This window comes from Colobus angolensis, unplaced genomic scaffold, assembly GCF_000951035.1.
Source record: "Colobus angolensis palliatus isolate OR3802 unplaced genomic scaffold, Cang.pa_1.0 Scaffold345, whole genome shotgun sequence".
NCBI classification, from domain to species: Eukaryota; Metazoa; Chordata; class Mammalia; order Primates; family Cercopithecidae; genus Colobus; species Colobus angolensis.
Genome location: NW_012116766.1, coordinates 639376 through 659270, shown reverse-complemented (window position 1 = coordinate 659270; position 19895 = coordinate 639376). Strand labels below are relative to the sequence as shown.

The 19895-nt window shown below is 38.7% G+C and overlaps 1 protein-coding gene across 1 annotated transcript in view; it reads right to left on the bottom strand.

Moving 5' to 3' along the window:
* PRDM5 (PR domain containing 5) overlaps positions 1–19895 on the bottom strand; it is a 232940-nt gene that overhangs the window by 37899 nt on the left and 175146 nt on the right. Inside the window, exon 14 of the mRNA XM_011952701.1 lies at positions 15897–15982. Within this exon, the coding sequence (XP_011808091.1) occupies positions 15897–15982 (86 nt within the window). The remainder of the gene's footprint in view (positions 1–15896; positions 15983–19895) is intronic.

The window sequence follows — 19895 nt, the reverse complement described above, 5'->3', positions numbered from 1 at the left end:
GTGTTAGCCAGGATGGTCTCGATCTCCTGACCTCGTGATCCACCCGTCTCGGCCTCCCAAAGTGCTGGGATTACAGGCTTGAGCCACTGTGCCCGGCCTCACAATAAAATATTTTTAAACAGGTAATAATTTTATACAACATATTACTAAAAATAAAATCTATAAAAACCAAAAAATGGTATAATACTCCTGCTCTCTAACCTAACCTGTTATTCAGTTTCCCTTTAATTTCATGACCAAATGAATTTGAGGAGAGATAATGTCATCAAAGTGCTTGCAGAGAGAGAGCAATATCCCTGCTATAACTAGCTATACCCAGTCTTCAACATATTTTGACTTAAATTTCCCTTTTTAAATAAAGGGGTTGGATCAACTGACCTCTTGTGTGCTTTGCAGCTGGGATATTCTATGACTCTAAACTGCACTCAAAATAGGTCACAAATAATGAAGACATTTTAGAAATGTTGTGCATTGTATTTTGTTCTCACTTGTAATAGCAAGTAACTACAGCCTCAGCAATTGTTACAGTTTTACTAGTCTCAACCTACAAGACCATTTGTGTAATATAAAAGAAAAAAGATACGAAAGAAAAACAGGTCATTTCAAGGGGTAGACAGAGCTGCTTGGACTGAACATTTTCTTTATTTCATAGGTTTGTGCTTCTAATAAGGAGGGAACACCTAGTATTATTGTTCATTTTATTACTCCATTCTCTCACTAGGAAACAAATGAAAGCCTATGCTGATTTAGTGTTATCTACAGAATCAATCCTATCTTCCTGTCCCAGCACCAAAAGCTCCTCACAGTCTTGTCACGCCTGCCTGACCCCCACCTCATGCTCCAGTTCTCAACAACACACACCATGGGCTCCCCTACACTGCACTTCTCACCCACTCACAAATCACAGCTTCACATCCTTGCACACAGAACTCAGTTGGTTTGCAATGCCCTATCCCCAGTCTTGTTCCTTTTCCTAGAAAACTCAGACTCATGCTTTCTGACCCAATTCACACTTCCTCAGTAGACCCTACCTGGTCTCCCTTGAGCAAAGCCAGATGCTTCGTTTTCCATGTTCCAATGTTCCCATCACACAGGGTTCTCTTTTACTGTGAGAATATCTAATGCAACAATGCAAGCTTCCCACTCCCCTCCTGGGAATGCAGAGAACTCCGGGTGGCTGAGACCAGGGTTTAAACACTTTGTCCTTTCAATGTTAATAAAGATCTATTTAGAAAGTCTCCGTTTTTACAGAAAAGATATACAAATACCAATGAGGATGAGGATAAAATCATACAACATACAGTTATATTATGGAATGACTGAATGAATACGTGAACTAAGCTCTAAGAAAAAGAGAAGAAAAACAATGACGTAAAAATTAAAAAAAAAAAAACTGGGCTAATATAATTAATGTACCAGTAAAGTATGCCAATGCAGAGGTGGCAGGGAAGGCTGTATAAAAAGTGAGACCTGACTGGGAGACTGGGAGAGGGACTGTTTTATTTGTACCCTCAAAAAGTACTGAAGTGGACCTAGGCAATCATGGTCATCCTTAGGAGAAGGACACATGGTCCAAACTGGCCAAGGCCCAGAGTGTCCAGGAGGAATGGGGCACAGAAGGGGCAGACAGCAGGCAGCACAGCCAGGCTGGCACAGGGCACCCAGGCCAAGCCACCTGGGCTCCATTCTGCAGGCAGAGAGGAGCCACTGTAGACAGGGGGCAGCTTTGTTTGTTTGTTTTCTCTTGAGTAACTGAGACACTTGATCAAAGCAAATCTTTATAAGTACTGATGCAGCCATACATGGGATGCATTAGACCAGCAATTCTTGAATTGTGTTTTGTAAAAGACTAGCTCCAGCGAGATGTTAGTAGAACACACACACACACCCCCTTACTCGCTACACTCAAACTCTCCTGGCAAATGCTAGCCTAAACAAACTATAAGAAATGCCTTTATTGCTGGCTTTCTTAGAATCTGGAATATGGTTATATATATCATAAAACTGCAAGATTCAGACACAGCATGTGATTTTTTCCCAGAAATGCTGAAACGCTTCCCTTCCCTTGGCTTCATTGCCATCTCCCTGTTATCTCCTGGTTCTCCTTCAGCCTCTTTAGCTGCTCCTTCCTGGTTTCCTTTTGGACAATATTCTGGGGCTCAGCCGTTTCTTTTTTTCCATTCCACATAGATGTCTCCAATGAATTTTCTACTCCTGCAGACTAAACGCTCCTCTGTTTCTTCCAGCACCTTTCCCTGACTAGCCCTCCTCCCATGCTGAGGTAGGTGGTCTTCCTATGTGCACACACAGCACCCTGGGATACTGTATGTGCATACTTTCAGCGTGCTCTTTGCCATGTTCTATCTCGTTGTCTTCTCCCCCAGACTGTGCAAGGGCTGCAGGCTTTTCTTAACTGTTCCTTCAGTACACGGCACATGGCACAGAAGCTGACTCTGTAACATTTAGTTGGCCATCTGAGACCAAATATATGTTCTTAAAGAGTTACGATTAGAAACATACCACATTGGTCAAAGAAAGTCTCTTTAATCAGGAGTTCTCTATACATTCAATAACTGTTTGAAGTCATTGTTAAGCGAAGTTAAATAGAAACTGTCATGGAATTCCCTAAGATCAATTCTTTTGCTTTTAATTTTTGACATTATGTGAGATAATCAAGAAAGGCCCTGTGTCACCACGGTGTCATCCAACTTACACCACAGGGGCCTGATTTTATTCCTATTGTTCAGAATAACAGCAATATAAATCAATCCTTAAACTAAAAGTTCCAATAAATAATCCTTTCAAATGAAACTCTGTCTAAATTTTACATTATTCATATGTTCAAATGATAATGAGCTCATAAGCTTCTCTAATACCTCAGTTAACACACTGATTCCAGCTGTGGTAACAATCCCTGAGAGTTATGTGACAGACAGAAAATGAGGCACTTACAGGACATTGGCCTTTGTGCTACTGTACCCTATTGGGGCAGAAAAAAGCTGTTCACTTAAAATGCTGAGATCTCTCCTGTCAGGTCTGGAGGGTGGATGGGAGATACAGTCTTTTGATTTTAACCACAGACGTTTTATGCCTTGCTCTGAAGCAGGGGAAGGAAGAGGGAGACCAAATGGAGACTAGGAAAAGGCCACTGGAAAGGGCTCTACTGATTCTCTAAGGATGGTGTGCCTGGGAGTATCTTCTTGAGACACTCCCTTATCTCTGCCCAAAATCACCTGGACAGGATAATAAAAAATTGTCGGCAGGCTGAGGAGAACCCAGGCGGAGGCTCAAGAAAAGAGATGTCTAAGACTTTTTAAATATATAAATATATGGGGTACCAGTGCAATTTTGTTACAAGCATAGATTGTGTAGCAATTAAGTCAGAGCTTTTAGGTTATCCATCACCCAAATAATACACATTATACCCATGAAGTAATTTCTCCTCATCCTTACTCCTCCCACCTCTCACCCTCTGAGTCTCCGCTGTCTATCATTCCATTCTCTACGTCCATTTTTTTAGCACCCACTTATAAGTGAGAATGTGATGTTTGGCCTTCTGTGTCTGGCTAGTTCCACTTAAAATAATGGCCTCCAGTTCCATCCATTTTGTTGCAAAAATTATGATTTCATTCATTCTATGCTCGAATACTATTCCGTTTCATGTGTGTATCTGTCACATTTTCTTTATCCAATCATCTGTTGATGGATACTCAGGTTGATTCCACATCTTTGCTATTGTGAATAGTGCTGCAACAAACACGAGTGCAGGTATCTTTTTGATATAATGATTTCTTTTCGTTTGGACAGGTACCCAGTAGTGGGCTTGCTGGATCAAACAGAACTAATCGATGATTGATGATGCTGGTAGTGGCCAGTAATTAGCGAGAGACAAAATAATTAGCAGGGCTGAAAATGCCAACACTCTGAGATCACTGACCTTCAAAAGCTCCTCAAGAGTCCTGAGCGTGAAGCCCAAACATGTTCATCCAGCATTCAGAGACGCCCTTTTATCATCTGCCCTCTGTGCATCCCAGAAGCCTCTTTTTTTAGTACACCTTCTATTCTACTCCATAACCCAACCATATGAAGTTTTCTGACACTCTCAGGCATCTTGTACTATATATTAGATAATGTATCCCTAATACCTAGCAGAGTACTGGCATATAGTTGGCTTACTAAACATTTGCAGAATTAGTGAATTTTCCTATATCCAGGTATCCAAGAAGCACAGTCTAGATCAATGAGCACAATCTCAAAGCCCTGGCACAGTGACATATTAATGGCACACAGATAGCGACTAGTTGTAAAGTGATCTCTTATTAAAAATAAAGTACTATAATTGCAAATAGTCTACTTCCTTTTCACAAATGAGGTGGGTTTTAATATTAACCCCTAATAACACCATTTTCATTCATTTCCATCTCAGTATGCTGTCCTACAATAGCAATAAGCAGGAGAGTTAAGGCTTGAGCTTGAAGAATTGTACATGGTCCATGCTGTGGCCTGAGGTGTCTGCCCACCTGAGCTTCATCTGTCAGGTGTGTCAGGCAGATACGTAGGGTGAGAGTGGCTTCATCAGAGGATCACAGATCTCTGGCTTCCTTCTGTGGCAAGTACATCTCTAAAAACAAACTCTCCAGAGCCAGATGACAAGAATGGCCCAGACAGGCAACCAGGGAAGGCTGGGCCCAGCATACATCAATGCAGAGCATCAAGTTCAGAGGAATAGGTGTACAGTTGCCTACTCCTGCCTAGACAGATAGAACTACCTCTCACACAGTAAAATGTGGAAATGCAGATAAGCACATGCAACTGAAGAAGATGACCAGAGCAACAAGGAAGGGCAACTGAGAGCTACGACAGAGCCATGCCAAAGACTCCAGGACCTCGGAGTAGGCCCGGCACCAGTTATACACTTGGGACCCAGTACTTTCCCATGCCATCACATGGCATACTTGGGATTATGTGTTACTTAAAATAATGTCCTTATGGTCCACCTTTCCTGACAGACACAAGCAGGGCCTGTGACACTACAGCTTCTGGCACACAGTTGGGCACGTCACAAACGTCTGATGAACGCACGCACTCTTGCCTTCTCATACCTTCTTGTCAAGTCTTTAGTGAGAAGGAAATGCTGATTAAAAAAGAATTAAACTTATGAGTGACTCCCAGTTCCACTGAAGGTAGAGACAAGGTCTGATTTGTGTACTACTGTAGTCCAAGCTCATAGCACACTGTAGTCATTTAATCAATGTTTGTTGAATAAATAAATGAATGGATTCATGTATTTTATCTAGCTATATACTTGCTGAGTTAATTTGATAAATTTAATAATTTGCTTCTGACATAATTTCACTTCATTCTTTCAACAAACCTAATAACTCACTAGGTGCCAGGCACACAGCTGCTAAGGGAAGAGAGATGTGAGCTACAATTCCTGTCCACATGAAAGTCACAACCTAAAAAGGAGAAACATACAAACAAATTTAACAACTTTTCTAAATTCAAAAGCAGAGGTTTGTGTATTTAAAACAGCTTTAGTCAGAGAGCATTAACAAAGAACGTCCCAAATAGGGAACGTCCCAATCAACCTCCTAATTATAACCAGAGATCACCCACACTTGAGTTTGCCAGACAACCAACCTCAACAGCAAGAATTACCTTTCTGATGCCCCTGAACAAGTATCATTCTGATTACAGTAGTACTGCTAGATAACCCAGTTTCAGACATTTTCGTTATCATTTAATATTCTAGAAAGTATTAAGGAGAAAACTGTATAATGCTGATGAGCCTATTCACTTTAGCCATCCTAATGTCACACCAGTTATAAGACCAATTACTTAAAAGGAAAGCTCTTAATTTATTTTTACAAATTTCAGTGTTACATAAGCAAATTTGCCATCAGATTTTTGGATCTACAGATTAAATAGTATGTAAGTATAATGAGAGCCTTTAAGTTCACACTTTCCTGTGAACTTAAAGAAAAATCTTTTTCAGAATACTATAAGCCTTTCTAAACAACTGTTAGTATATTTTTTAACACTGAGTTGTAAGGTGTATATTTTCCAAAAACAAAACACAACTCCCATTGGTAAATAGTGATATTGAGATACAACAGCTAACTTCTCTTTGGGAACATTTAGTGAGTGCTCCCTTTAATGCTCTGTCCAGAAATGTTGATCATTTAAAATATAAAAGAATATTACACAATCAAAATTGTACTTACTCAGCATTATGTAATATTTAGTACTTGTTCTAGTTATCTATTGCTACATAATAAACCATTCCAAAACTTAATACATTATTATTGTTTATGGTTTAATATTTGTTTATTGTAATTATTTTGCTTAATGATATAAAAATAACATAATTTTTCATGGTTTTGTGGATTAACTGGGTTCTGCAACAGTTTTCACTTGGAGTCTTTCTAGCAGTTGCAGTCAGTTGGCTGTAACTGAAGTTATCTGAAGGCTCAACTAAGCTAGAAAGACAAAATGGCTTACTCAGATGACTGGCAGTACATGTTGGCTACTGTGTGGCATGCTATCTGGCCTCTCCACATTCCTTGAGGTCCTCACAACATGGTGGTTGGTCCCAAGAGATATAAGCAAAAGTTCAAAGCTTATTCTGTTCCAGCCTCAGAGGTCCTAGAACATCACTTCTGCTGCATTCTATTGTCCAAGCAAGTTATTTCATTGTTCCCAGCTCAGATTCGAGGAAAAGGAAACTGGACTGTACTTGTTAATGTAAAGAACAGCATGTGCATACAGGGAGGAAAGAGATTACTGGCACCATCTTGCGGACTACCTTATTACACACCATTATTCCAACTAATGCACATTATGTTCTAGACGGGTAGGTGGGTAGTACTAGCTTCCCCTCCCTGCAAAAAGCTCAAGCTAGACAAAGACATATTGAATGAGAATGTAAATACCATTTAAAAACTGTAGAAAAATCACAGCCAATGCCTCTAGTCAGTTCAATCCCTCACATTAATGTAACTCTACTCTTGTAACCTTAACTATAGTAAAACAGAATTTCGTTCCACAAAAGACTTTTGTCTATTTTCCTATGGGATAATTAATCAATCCAAAAAATTTGCCAAAAGAATGCAATCCAGCTTATTTAAAAATTTCACCTTTTATTCTCAAAGCCTATCAAAATCCAGAGAATCATGATCTTGCATGCCTGGACCAGAAGTCCTTATTTCAAGAACATCATTTGGCATGCCAAAAAAGTATTCCTAACTGGGAAATTTTAAACTTTCTTTTCTGGTGATATTTAAGAGAGTTGACTGGCTCATGGGCAGAAGTTACACAGAGATTAAGAATAGAGGGCACTCTGCCAAGTGGGTTGATGACCATCAGAAAGAATTTTCACAAAGGAGAAATGAAGAAAGGGGATAACGATGCTGTCGGTCCCTGAAAGGAAAGTGATTTTTCAAGTGGTCTGATTTCCCTTTTACAAAAGAAAATGCCTTATTGTGACAGAATAAGAATGTTCTACTGCATGCAGGTATATATTTGGAGCCAAATAAAATACAATGGTATTTTAAAGTCATTTATCTTAAATGATTCCTTGGCAAGGCATATAAAATTCCCCAAGAAATATACAGGTTGTAGAAACAATTAAAGGTTCACTAATTCCAAAATTGAATTAAAGATATTTTCAAACAGTGACAATAAGGCATATTCTCTTGTTCCTATAGGACAAAAACTGATGAAGTTTAGAAATTATAAAAATGTTAAATTTTCTCCAAAATCATAATAAACTATTTTTAAAAGTTATTAAATTTGTACATCTCTTCTTCTTATCCAGACATAAAGACAGAAACAGCCATGAGTGCTCCTCAGACACTTAACCAAGATAATTGTGAATCCAGTATCTGCTCCTCCCCCTCCTTCCTCTCTAAACCCACAAGCTGCTCTTCCTATCTCTATGTGGAAAATCACAGCACCCCAAAATGCCCCTTGTAGGCATCCTAGATCCGCCTGTGACTCCTCCCTATTCTTCACCACCTGTACTGAGTATGTCTAAACTTTGTCCAAACTTTGTAAACACTTATCTCAAAGGTGTCCCTCATATATATGCCTGACTCTCAGATCCCACGGCCATCTCATGTGGGTCCCTACTCCTGCTCACCTGGCTCCATCATGTCTCCTGACTGGGCCTCCCTGACTCGAGTGCTGCTTCCTTCAATTCTTGCTGGAGAATGATTCAGAGCAACCTTTCAAAGAGATAGAACTTATAATTTCACTCCTCTACTCGAAACCAAACCAAACACACATAATAAAATGTTTTCACAATTCATACCAACTCCTCAATCTCAGCCTATCTCAACATAAGTCATCCTTCAACATGTATCCTCAAATTCAGTTACAGTGGACAGGCCACCCTTACTGTATCTATAGGTGTACACTTTGCTTATGCAGTCACATTTTTTTCTGGCCTGCCCTCTACCATACTCCTTCAAACACAACTCAAATATCACCCTCTGTCTCTAGTCCTGGAATCCACCAGCCCTCCCAATCTGATTCAACCAACTTGCTATTGTATCTGTTTCCTAAGCTTTTTGTGCATGCCTCCTAATGTGTCCATAAGGATTTCAAACTGATTCTCCCCTTAAAAGACTCCTTTCTGTTCTCAACCAAGGCTGCATATACTCTATACAATGCTCCTGGAGCTAGGAAAATTCTTGCCTTTTCCTCCCTTTAGCATACAGCAGCCCTCACTCCTCCTGCCTTAACATCTTAATTCACATAGAATGAGCTCTTTTCTTTTTCCTTCAACATCACGGTTACACTCATTCACATGGTTCATCAGCTTGATGTATTGATCAAAAAGTTTTTGGGATAATTTTCAAATCCTACATCAATAGACCACCCAAAGCCTCTAGATAAATTCAAAGGTGTCTGATGCCTAGGAACTCTGAGATACCCACCCTCGTTTGGAGTCACAGACTCACGGTCTCACAGTGTCAAGAGAAAGTGCAAAAGGCACATGTCTGTTAAACCCAGACCTACAATCTGAACAACCTGAGGATCAGGGATGAGAAAGTTCATGAAAGAAAATTAATAAAATATAAAACAATATAACAGACTTGCCGTTACTTGTAACCACTGGCAATTCCATTTTAATTTTGTAAGAACTAATTTGGCTATTTCTGCAAACAAGGCTGGAGAGAACTGCAATCTTAGAAACCTGAAACCTGTATAAGCTAACTGGGTTTTTGAAATGGTGTTCAAAAGGCAGAGTTTCTGAAATAACTTTCTAATTGGTCCAGGTGCCTTCCATGTTGAAATCAAAAATGATTATACAAGACATGAAGTTTTCTGTGGTAAACAGTTACAAACAACAATTTCTTTTGAACCTAATGTTTATAAAATGGGTATTTATGAGGTTGTGTCCTAACTCACTGAGTGACTGTTTTGGCTCAATGTATCTAATGCAATAAAAACATACGCTCCATAATTTTCAGATGATCCATATTTCCTAAGACTAACACAGACTTGAGGCACTGCACACAAAGAGTTCAGCAACTGGCATTTCTCTACCTCATGTAGTTTGGAGTGGTAAAGCAGACCTTTGAGACAAAGACAACAGAGATAAGAAGGGAAAGGTCTGGCAGCATACCTGGGGTACCCTCAAGGCCAAAGGCCTTTGAAAAATTCAAATCTTTAAACCAAATCTCGGTTTAAAGCTATAGTGTGAAAACTAAGACAATCTTGGCCAGGCATGGTATTTCTCATTTATAATCCCAGTACTTTGGGAGGCTGAGGCCAAAAGATCACCTAAGCCTAGGAGCTCAAGACCAGGCTGGGCAACATAGCAAGATCCTGTCTCCACAAAAATTTAAAAACTTAGCCAGGCATGGTGGTGCATGCCTGTAGTCTCAGCTACTCAGAAGGCTGAGACTACAGGAACATTGAACCCAGGAGTTCAAGGTTGCAGTACACTATGATTGCACCACACACTCCAGCCTGGGCAGCACAGCAAGACCCTCTCTCAAAAAAAAAAAAAAAATCTTCCCCAAAAGAGGACCTGCTTCCTCCAAATAGCTCTCTCCTCCACCATGCAAGCAAAAAACAAACACTATGAATGGGACAGGAAAAGGTAGATCTAGACAGAGATGAGAAATGACTCCAAGTGCCAGTGCCCCGAGGACAAGAATGCTGAGGCTTGCCTGAGGCTGCCAGGGTCTGACTGCATCCTAGGAAACAGAGCCCCTTTAGAGAAACCATAGCAAAATGGCCTAAGTTCACATAGGGCCTCTAAATAGGGGTGCTTCCCTGACTGAATGGAGGAGCTAACTGGACATGGAATGTAAGAAGTTCTGCTTTTATCAGCTCCTGGGCAGGAAATTAATCTAGAGCCATTAAGTGGGAAAAGTTATTCCCAAAAACCCTCTACAGTTAAAAATAAATCACTACTCATAGGATGTGGAAAGCCACAAAGAACATCACCCCTAACTTAATAGTGACAAAAAACTGAAAAATTCAGTCATTCTTTCAAGCTTAAGGTCATGAAACATTTTGTGAGCTAAGGTCACAAGACAATCAGATGAACTAAATGTCAAAAAAAAAAAATGGAACACAGAATGGTCTCACCTTTGTCAGAGGAAAAGAGAACTGTCACAAAACGGGTAGGAAGAAAACAAGCGATGGTTCATCCTTAAGGATTGCGGACTAGCATTTAGGTTAGAATCCTGGAGACCCTGGCACATGGAAAGTCCATAGCCACTCATCTCTTTTCCACTGGCTCCATCAGCATTCGTAAAAAAGATTAGATGCAGGGCAGGATACCTTAGAGACCCTCTGGGTGGCACAGACAAGGTCTGAGGGTGGAGTAGGAGTACTTGAAGGAACCCATCTGCTTTCTGTCTCTGTGCTGTGTGCATACAAGGTGATGAGCAGCGGCTGCCAGGGAGCAGCACAAACCACCCAGGCCACAAACCTGCCTCACACAGGAAACAAAAGTCTTTGCCTCTGAGTGAGGAGGGAGACACCTGCCACATCCCAGATGTTACTCTGCTTTGACAGGAGGCAAAAGCTACCAGCTGCTGGGAACATGAAACTTTCAGGTGCTGTGGTTCCAGGCAATGACCCATGGCCTCTGGACAGAGACAGAACCTGCCTATATATCCTGCACTGACATCCAGGGGAGCCCAAGAACCCAAGGGATCCACAGGAGAGGTCTGCTACTGTGGGAAGAGGGGCAGAAACCTCTTTCTCATGCCCCAAACCTCTTTCTCATGCCCCAAACCTTCTACTCCAAAGACACGAGGTGGAGCTCACCTGCCACAGCCGGTAGGGCCAGGAAACCATCCACCCTCTAGGCCTGTGCTGTCCAACAGAGCTTTCTGTGGTGACTGTAATGTCCTATATCTGTGCTGTGGCATACAGTCGTCACCAGACACATGTGCCTATAGAGCACCTGAAAAGTGGCTAATGTGACTGAAAAAGTAAATTTTTAATTGCATTTAATTAGATTTAATTAAAATTTAAATTTCAATAGCCATATGTAGCTAGTGGTTAGGACATTGCAGCTGACCCTGAGTGGAGTCAGAGGCAGGGGCCACCTAGCACCAGGGGAGAGGCAGAAATGCTGATAAAGTCACAACCCTGAGACTCAAGTGCAGAGCACCTACCCAACTAATGCTAGAGCAGGGGCCCCAGGAAAGCCCTTTGGCCTACTTAAGTCTCGTGCCTATTAACAACCACCAGCAGGCTACTGCCAGTGGAGGCACAAAGGCAGAGAGAGAGAAACATGTTCTGTGGCAAAGGTACACATGATCTGCCAAAACCTGATGGTGAGGAAGGATCCTCAAGAAAAACCTGCTGAGCCTCCAGGCCTCGCACGAAGAACACAGCAGCAGCAGTCCACTCGCTGGAGAAGCTTATAGCCTGTGGTGACCACAGGAACAACAAACCCCAAACCTAGCTTAGCTCTTGACCAGATTGACCCAAGCCCTCACTCACATTAACAGCCTAGCAGAAGAAGAAGTATACCTATTTCCAGGCATAAACAGTGTTTACTTTAGTCTCCAATTAGACTTAGAGACTTAGTTTCTTTTACACACACACACACACACACACAAACAGATGTTCAAAAATTATGTTACACTTAAAAAGCAAACTCCTGCAATCTTCCCACTCATTATCAAGAGATAGAATAGTCAAAACAATGAGATCCACAGATGGCCCTGATGGTGGAAACACCAAAGAATTTAAAATGATTACAATTAATATGTCAAACAATCCAGTGAAAAAGGTGGGTCACACAGATGAACAAATGGGCACTTTCAACAGAAATATAGAAACGATTTATTTTCTTATTTATTTATTTTATTTTTAAATGCAAATTTAAAACTGAAATGTGTTATGGCCAAAATGTAATAGTATTTTTTTTTTAGCTGAGTCTTACAGGGTCTTACCCTGTCATTTAGGCTGAAGGGCAGTGGCACAATCATAGCTCACTGCATCCTCAAACTCCTGGCCTCAAGCAATCCTCCCACCTCAGTCTCCCAAAGTGCTGGAAATACAGGAATCAGCCACTGTGCCAGGCCTTATGGAAACGCTTTTTAAAAATCCAAGTGAAAATGCTAGAGATGAAAAACATAGTATCAAAGATGCACTCCTTCAATAGGCAGACAGCACAACAGAGGTAGAAAAATCAATGAAGTTGAAAATATCAATAGAAATTAGAAACACAAAGAAAAACACTGAGTTTTTTTTTTTTTTTTAAATGCAAAGGAAACAAAAAGAGAATAGGGCATTCAAGAACTCTGGAACAATATCAAATAGTCTAACATGTGTAACTGGTGTCCCATAAGAAGACAGAAAGAAAGGGACAAAACAAATTTGAAAAAAAAAAAAAAAAAGGCCAAGAATTTTCTGAAATTTAACTAAAGATAGCAGACTACAGATCTAAGCTGGAAAAATACAATGAAAAACACAACTAGGTACAATATAGTCAGAAGCTGAAAATAACAAATATAAAGAGAATATACTGAAGGAAGTAAAATCACCAGACTTCACCTCAAACCCTGGTCTCTCCAAGAAAGGTCAATGATTAATTGGATTTTGGCAAAATTATCTCCCACATCTGGGGCTCTTACTGCACCCTATAGACAATAACCAGAGAGTAAATGGCTTTATGTTTCTTCTAGAAGGCATTCATGCAGTCACCACAGAATGCAAACTTGGGGGTACAGGCCTGACACAGCATCTTGGGTTGTCTCAGCAAAACTTCCTAAAGATGTACCTTACTGAATTAGATAGCTTATTTTTTTTTCTGTTGTTGCTAAAATGGAATTAAAAACTTTTAAAATAGGACCAAAAATGTCTGGGAATTAGAGTTATTTAAATGCTTATGTAATGTGAATGCAAAATTGAAACTGAAATGTGTTATGGCCCAAATGTAACAGTATCTTTTTTGACCAGAGTCTTACAAAACGCAAATAATACTGGGAAAATATGACCTTGCAGAGGTTGTTCCTCTAGAATATTTTTTAAAATCTCTTTTGAGTTTTAATAATAGTTTGATTGTACTAGCTGATAACCTTAGTAGGCTTTTGAAAATTTGAACTAATATGCAAAGACTATCTGTATTTATTCAATACTTAGGAAACAGTATTTTCAAAATAAAACTGCTTGGGCAAAATATTTTAAAAATGCACAAAAAAGGAAAATTTAAAAAGAGTTTGAGGTAAAACCCAAAAGGCTTACACATATTGACCCTGTTCCTTGGATCTTCTACTCATTGTGGGGGATCTTGCCTAAAATCATGAGTGCTCCTGGTCTATACATTCTCTTGAGTTCCCTTAGTCAAAGCCTAGAATTTGTTTTCTTTCCGTGCAGTTAATGTCAGAAAACTTCTGACAAGGGACCATCTGCAGCTGAATACTTTGGAGACAGTGTTGGAATCCTTATATCGAGGTTCAAAAATTCAAAAGGATATGGGACTTTTAAATTTGGGGTCATTACTGTAATTTGTTTAGTGTGGAAATATACCAGAAAATATATGAGCCGGTGGAATGAGAAAATATTCAGTTAAATAATAGGCAAAAAATTGCAAATGGTCCTGTAGCCAATCTCCCTAGGTTCAAATCTCAACTCTGCCACTTATTTGTTTGTGCCTCAGTTTCTTGTTTTTCAAAAAGAAATCATAATAACAGCTACCTCATATAGTTGTTGTGAAGCTTAAATAAATTAATAAGTGCAAAGGTCTAAAAGAGTACTGGCATGTAATTAGTGATTTTGTGTTTATTTTTATTCATCTTAACTATCTGTATTATTCTCATTAATAACTTTATATTAAAATGAAGTAAAAACCAACTCAATTGAATTGGAAATGTCTCACCTTCTTGAAAAACCCCAAAAATATTTTTTCTTGCAGTGATTTAAACAGCTTCTTCTGTGTTGCAATCATGTCTACCTTCAGTAATCAAGTAAAACAACATCATATGTAAATTTCTGTCAATATCATTGGTTTCTATTAAGAGGAGCCTGGGCCCCTTTGCCTATGTCCGCATCTTTTAAATAAATACATTACTGATACATCTGTGACAACTGCTCACATGTAAAATAACCTCCTAATCTAAAGCTAATTTAAACCTCTTTCATAATACTCATTGTGAAATATTTTGGATATTGTACATTTAAATCATGCTATTATCAACAGGAATATCTGTCTAATCCTTTACGGTTTATGAAGTACTTTTATATCTAGGAAGTACTCCAATTCCTAATATTCACATAATATGAATATGATACTACAAACTAGAATGAGAAACCTGCTACAGATTTGTTTTAATGAGTGGAGAAGCTCCCTCTCTTCACCACCAAGACAAATAAAGTATTTTCTTAAGGGGACCTCAGAGGATAGATTTTATGTGCTGTCGAACTGAAGTGGAGGGCTACAGTATTATTATACCAGGAAGAATATTACTATTATGTGTTTTCTCTAAAGTTTTTCTTTTATAGCTAAGGTAAAAAGTAAAATCCAGGAGCGGTTTAAATTAGAATTGTTCTAAAGGGGATTAGATAAGTCTCTTAATATTTGAAAAAAAATATCATTTACATGCAGACCATATACACTTTAAAAGGCGAAACTGAAAAGAAACTGAAAGATAATGCAGTGAAAAGTTGAATAGAGCAAAATCAACAATAGCTATTTAAAACAATACAAAATTTCTATGTGGAAAGTTCATTTAAAGTATCTAATTGTGCCTTAAATGGAATAGTTAGCTATGAAATGGTGGGTGATGGTGAGTAAGCTGCTTACATTTTTTTAAAAGCATGTGAAACAGATGCTTGAGTCTGGAAAAGGCATAGATAACAGAATGACAATAGTTCAGTGAGAGTGTTGACAGCAAAGGTACAAAGGGTACAGTGGGAAGAATAAGCCACAGCACTAGGCATGCCCTGTGAAGCACTGAGTTACACTTCCTTATTTTCCACCTGTCCTGGTAATTCATCTGCATTGTCTTTCTTGCAAACATACTTGCTCATCAGTATTACTTAATGGTCAAATGCTGACAAATTTGCAGACTCTATTAAAAAATGTTCCTATTACTTGTGAATGTTCTGTAAGAAAAAACTTTAAATATTGCAGTATTAAAATGTTAAAAATCTATTTATCTTGCAGTTCATCATTTATAACTTCTGAAAACTGATTCCTGATTCAAAGAATAAAAACCATTTTGGGGTTTCAATTCGTGTTTTTTTTTCATTGTTTTATCTTTTAAAAAAATTATCCTTAAATGTCTATCATAAATATAGATATATAACTTCCAGTGTATTGCCATTATTTTGTAATATAAAGTTAAATATATTTCTTTTAAAGTAAGTATGGTTTTCATGATCAATATTAATGAAACAGAATATAATCTTACCCTGGTGTGAGTACGAATGTGCATCTTCAGTCCATCATTTTTACTGAATCCTTTTTCACAATAAGGACATTGATAGGGACGCTCACCTACAAATAAAGGAAGCCTGAATGTCAGAAAAACGTGAAGTAGCAGAACCAGTCCTGTGCTATCACTTCTCATATACTCAGATCCTGGCCACCACACATGCCCTGTGCTACTTCAAGTGGGCTCCAGGCACAGTGGGGCAGACCCAAGCATGGGCCGTGCAGGACAGCAGTGGACTGTGGCCTCCTCTCCTGTGGAGAGAGCACTGAGCCCACAGCACTTCTGATACTCAAAAATAAACATTTGCCAGTAGCATATTTGCTGCATATTCCTTTTAATACTTGAGTCCGAATTAAATCTCGTAATTTTAAGAATTTGTTAAAAATATTTTATGTTAATCAATTTGCTCTCTCACTGTACTACTCTTTAAAGAGGAATTATTTACCTGATTTATTGACACCTTGTTTTGTTTCATATAAATGAATTTGACTCAGTTAAGGCTGTGAGTTTCAAAAGAATTTCATAAAATGGGTGTATGTTCAAAAGGACCATTGGTAGTTAAACTAAATAATAATTAAGACACACTTTCTGATATAATCGAATACCTCTCACCTAGAGGCTGTAATTTTGAAAATAGCCAAGATGTTTTCCAAGACAAGCACGCGCATACACAGCACGTTTTAAAAAAAATTCTACTGTGAAATGACAAAATTGTGACAAGATTTAATCTCCAAAAGGGATCTGAAGATGCCCTCTTATAAAAGCCAAATTATTTGGGATGGACAGTAGCTCAAAATCACTAATTGATTTATTCTTTCATAACAATGTACTTACACAGCAGGATGCTAGACCCTGGCTGCAATCAAAGATCAATAAAATAAAATATTTTCCTTCAGGTAATGTAAAACTTCTGTCTTCCCTTCAGAGCCAGGCCTTCTGACTAGCAGTGTATGTTCTTCCTCTACTCTCTCATGTTCCATTTGGTTCTGATTTTAATTCAACCTGAATATCATGTGCATTATCCCAGTCAACTCCCTTATGGGGCCAACAATGCCCCTTGTTGCTTGATGCAGTGATCACTTTTCAACAAGGCCTTACTTGACCTCTCCCCTGTCCCTAACACTTCATGAAATGTACAGTTACATTCCTGGGTCTCAAGGCTGGCCCTATTGCACAATGGCCTTGCACTGTTCTCCCAAACTTTGTTTCCAGCAGTGACATCATATGGAAGCACCTGCAGCAGTGCCCCCTGCCAGGTGGCATTTTCTAGCCTCTCCTACTTGGAGAGGAGTACCCAGGATTCTCCCTTTGGACCAGGCACTGTAAAATGGTGACAAACACCCAAACTAGCAAGAAACTAAAACCAACAATCACAACACAAACAGGAACAGGTCCTTAAATGAGCTATCCAGATTTGCCAACTTCTCTGAGATAAAATCAATCTTTGTACTAGGTAAGCTGACCTAGACTTATTGACCTTAGGATCATCATGACTCTGGGAAGGTGTGGCTTTTCAAAGTCAGTAAGACAAAGGCTTGGTAACATTTAGGAAAGCATAATCTTATTTTAACCCTGAGTTGATAATACATGCTTATCTGAATTCCAGATCTCTATTGAGCCCCAATCACCAGGTATAGATATGTCTAACAGGTATCCTCTTTTGGGTATCTCACAAACAGCTTAAATCAGTGTGCATTGTTTTGAATTCGTGGTATTTATCCTTTGGTCTTGTGTGTGCTATATATCCTGTCCTGAGTAGTTGTACCATATTCACCTAGTTAGCAAATAAAAAACTTGGGAGCCATTCAAGATAACCCCCCACTTTTTTACTCACTTCTCCCTCCATCCAGACTCTAAGTCAAAATGATATCACTTCTCTGATAGAATGTTTCTATTTCAGGATGATGATATAAAATGAACATCATAGTAATAGCAGTAACAGCATTGGCAGCAACAGTAGGAGTGCAGTAGGAGCTATCATTTATTGAGATCTTAATCATTTAACCTTGAACCACAAAGGAAAAGGACAGGAAGAAAACATAGCAGAATGCGACTGCTAAATGGTGGTAGCTCCTGCATCACACAACTCCAGATAATTTTTTCATTTTCTTCTTCATAAAGTACAAAAAGTCATTTTTTAGATTTTCAAAGTTTATTTTACTTTGGTGATAGATAATAAAGAAGGCTAGAATGTTTCCTTCTTATTTATGAACAATGAAATCCATCAATAAATCAAATCTATATTAGGGATAAAGCATGATAAGAATAGCAACATGCTCTACACTTATGTAAAATTATTTTTCTAGCAAGCCTAAGATAATTTAATATTCATAGCTATTCTCTTTGTATCACATAGCTTTACATCTGGTTTTGTTCTCCAAATACCAATAGAGAGGCCAGCAAACACAAACAAAAGACTTGCAGTCATCAGGTAAATAATTATATGTTAATCCTAATATAACATAACAGGTTACTATTTCCTTTCATAACAGCCAAAGTCCATCAAGCAAAGAAAGAAATATATAGTTAAAGACTAGTAAGGAATTTTAAAGAAGGGAACATAACAAATCCATTTCCAACTTTACCTACTGTCATAATATAGGAATTCTGTCCATAGACTTAAAAAGGCTAACTTCTTTTAAGACATAGCTTTTTATTTATTTATTTATTTTATTTTTATTTTTTTTTCAGCCCAGAGGTCTTTTATTTTATTTTATTTTTTTAACACCTATTATGCCATGAATTCATAAGGAATAGGTTCCAACAGCTCAGGCTCCTTCCCATTGGTTCTCACAAAGTGTGCTTCTCTGGGTGGAGCAGGCTGGCACTTCAGTTGAACCCAGGTACCTTTCTCTTTGGCTTCTTTCTTTTTCTGATCATTTTCCTTCATGCGTTTCAGGAAGCTATTTCGGCTCTTAGAGTGTTTAATGTGCTCAATACGCACATTAATTCTCTTGGCAAGAATCTTGCCCTTAACTTGTTTGTTTACAACAATGCCAACAGCATGCTGGGTAACGTTGTAGACTCTCCCAGTTTTGCCATGGTAACACTTGTGGGGCATTCCTTTTTGAACAGTACCCATTCCCTTGATGTCTACAATATCACCTTTCTTATAGATTCGCATACACGTGGCCAAAGGAACAACTCCATGTTTTCTAAAAGGCCTAGAGAACATATATCGGGTGCCTCTCCTCTTTCCCTTTGTGTTCGTCATTTTGGCGAATTACTGGAAGATGGCGGTTCCGGCCGAAAGGGCAAGACATAGCTTTTTAAATCCTTTTTTTGGAATGTGATTGTCCTGGGTTTGAATAACTGCTCATCCTCCGTCCAGCTGTAACTCTGAGAAAATCATCCAACGCCATTGAACCTTTGAAAAACTGGATAAATTATACCTGTCCTATGGGTGCGGTGACCATATATCCAGATTTGTCTAAAGTAGTCTCAGTTTATGCCTGTTATCCTAGAACAATATAGTAATAGCTGGTTAATTTTACATGTCAACTTGACTAGGTTAAGGGATGTGGCCAGGTAGCTGGTAAAACATTATTTCTGGGTCTCTGAGGGTGTGTCCAGAAGATATGAGCATTTGAATTAGTAGACTGTGTAAAGAAGATCCACCCTCACCAATGTGGGCAGGCATCATCCAATCCATTGAGGACCAGGAAAGAACAAAAAGATGGAGAAATAGTGAATTAATTAATTATCTCTTTTTCCCTCCTCCTCTTCCTCCTCCTCCTTCCCGCTTCCCTTTTCTTTCTTTCTTTCTTTCTTTCTTTCTTTCTTTCTTTCTTTCTTTCTTTCTTTCTTTCTTTCTTTCTTTCTTTCTTTCTTTTCTTTCTTTCTTTCTTTCTTTCTTTCTTTCTTTCTTTCTTTCTTTCTTTCTTTCTTTCTTTTCTTTCTTTCTTTCTTTCTTTCTCTCTCTCTCTCTTTCTTTCTTTTCTTTCTTTCTTTCTTTTTCTTTCTTTTCTTTTTCTT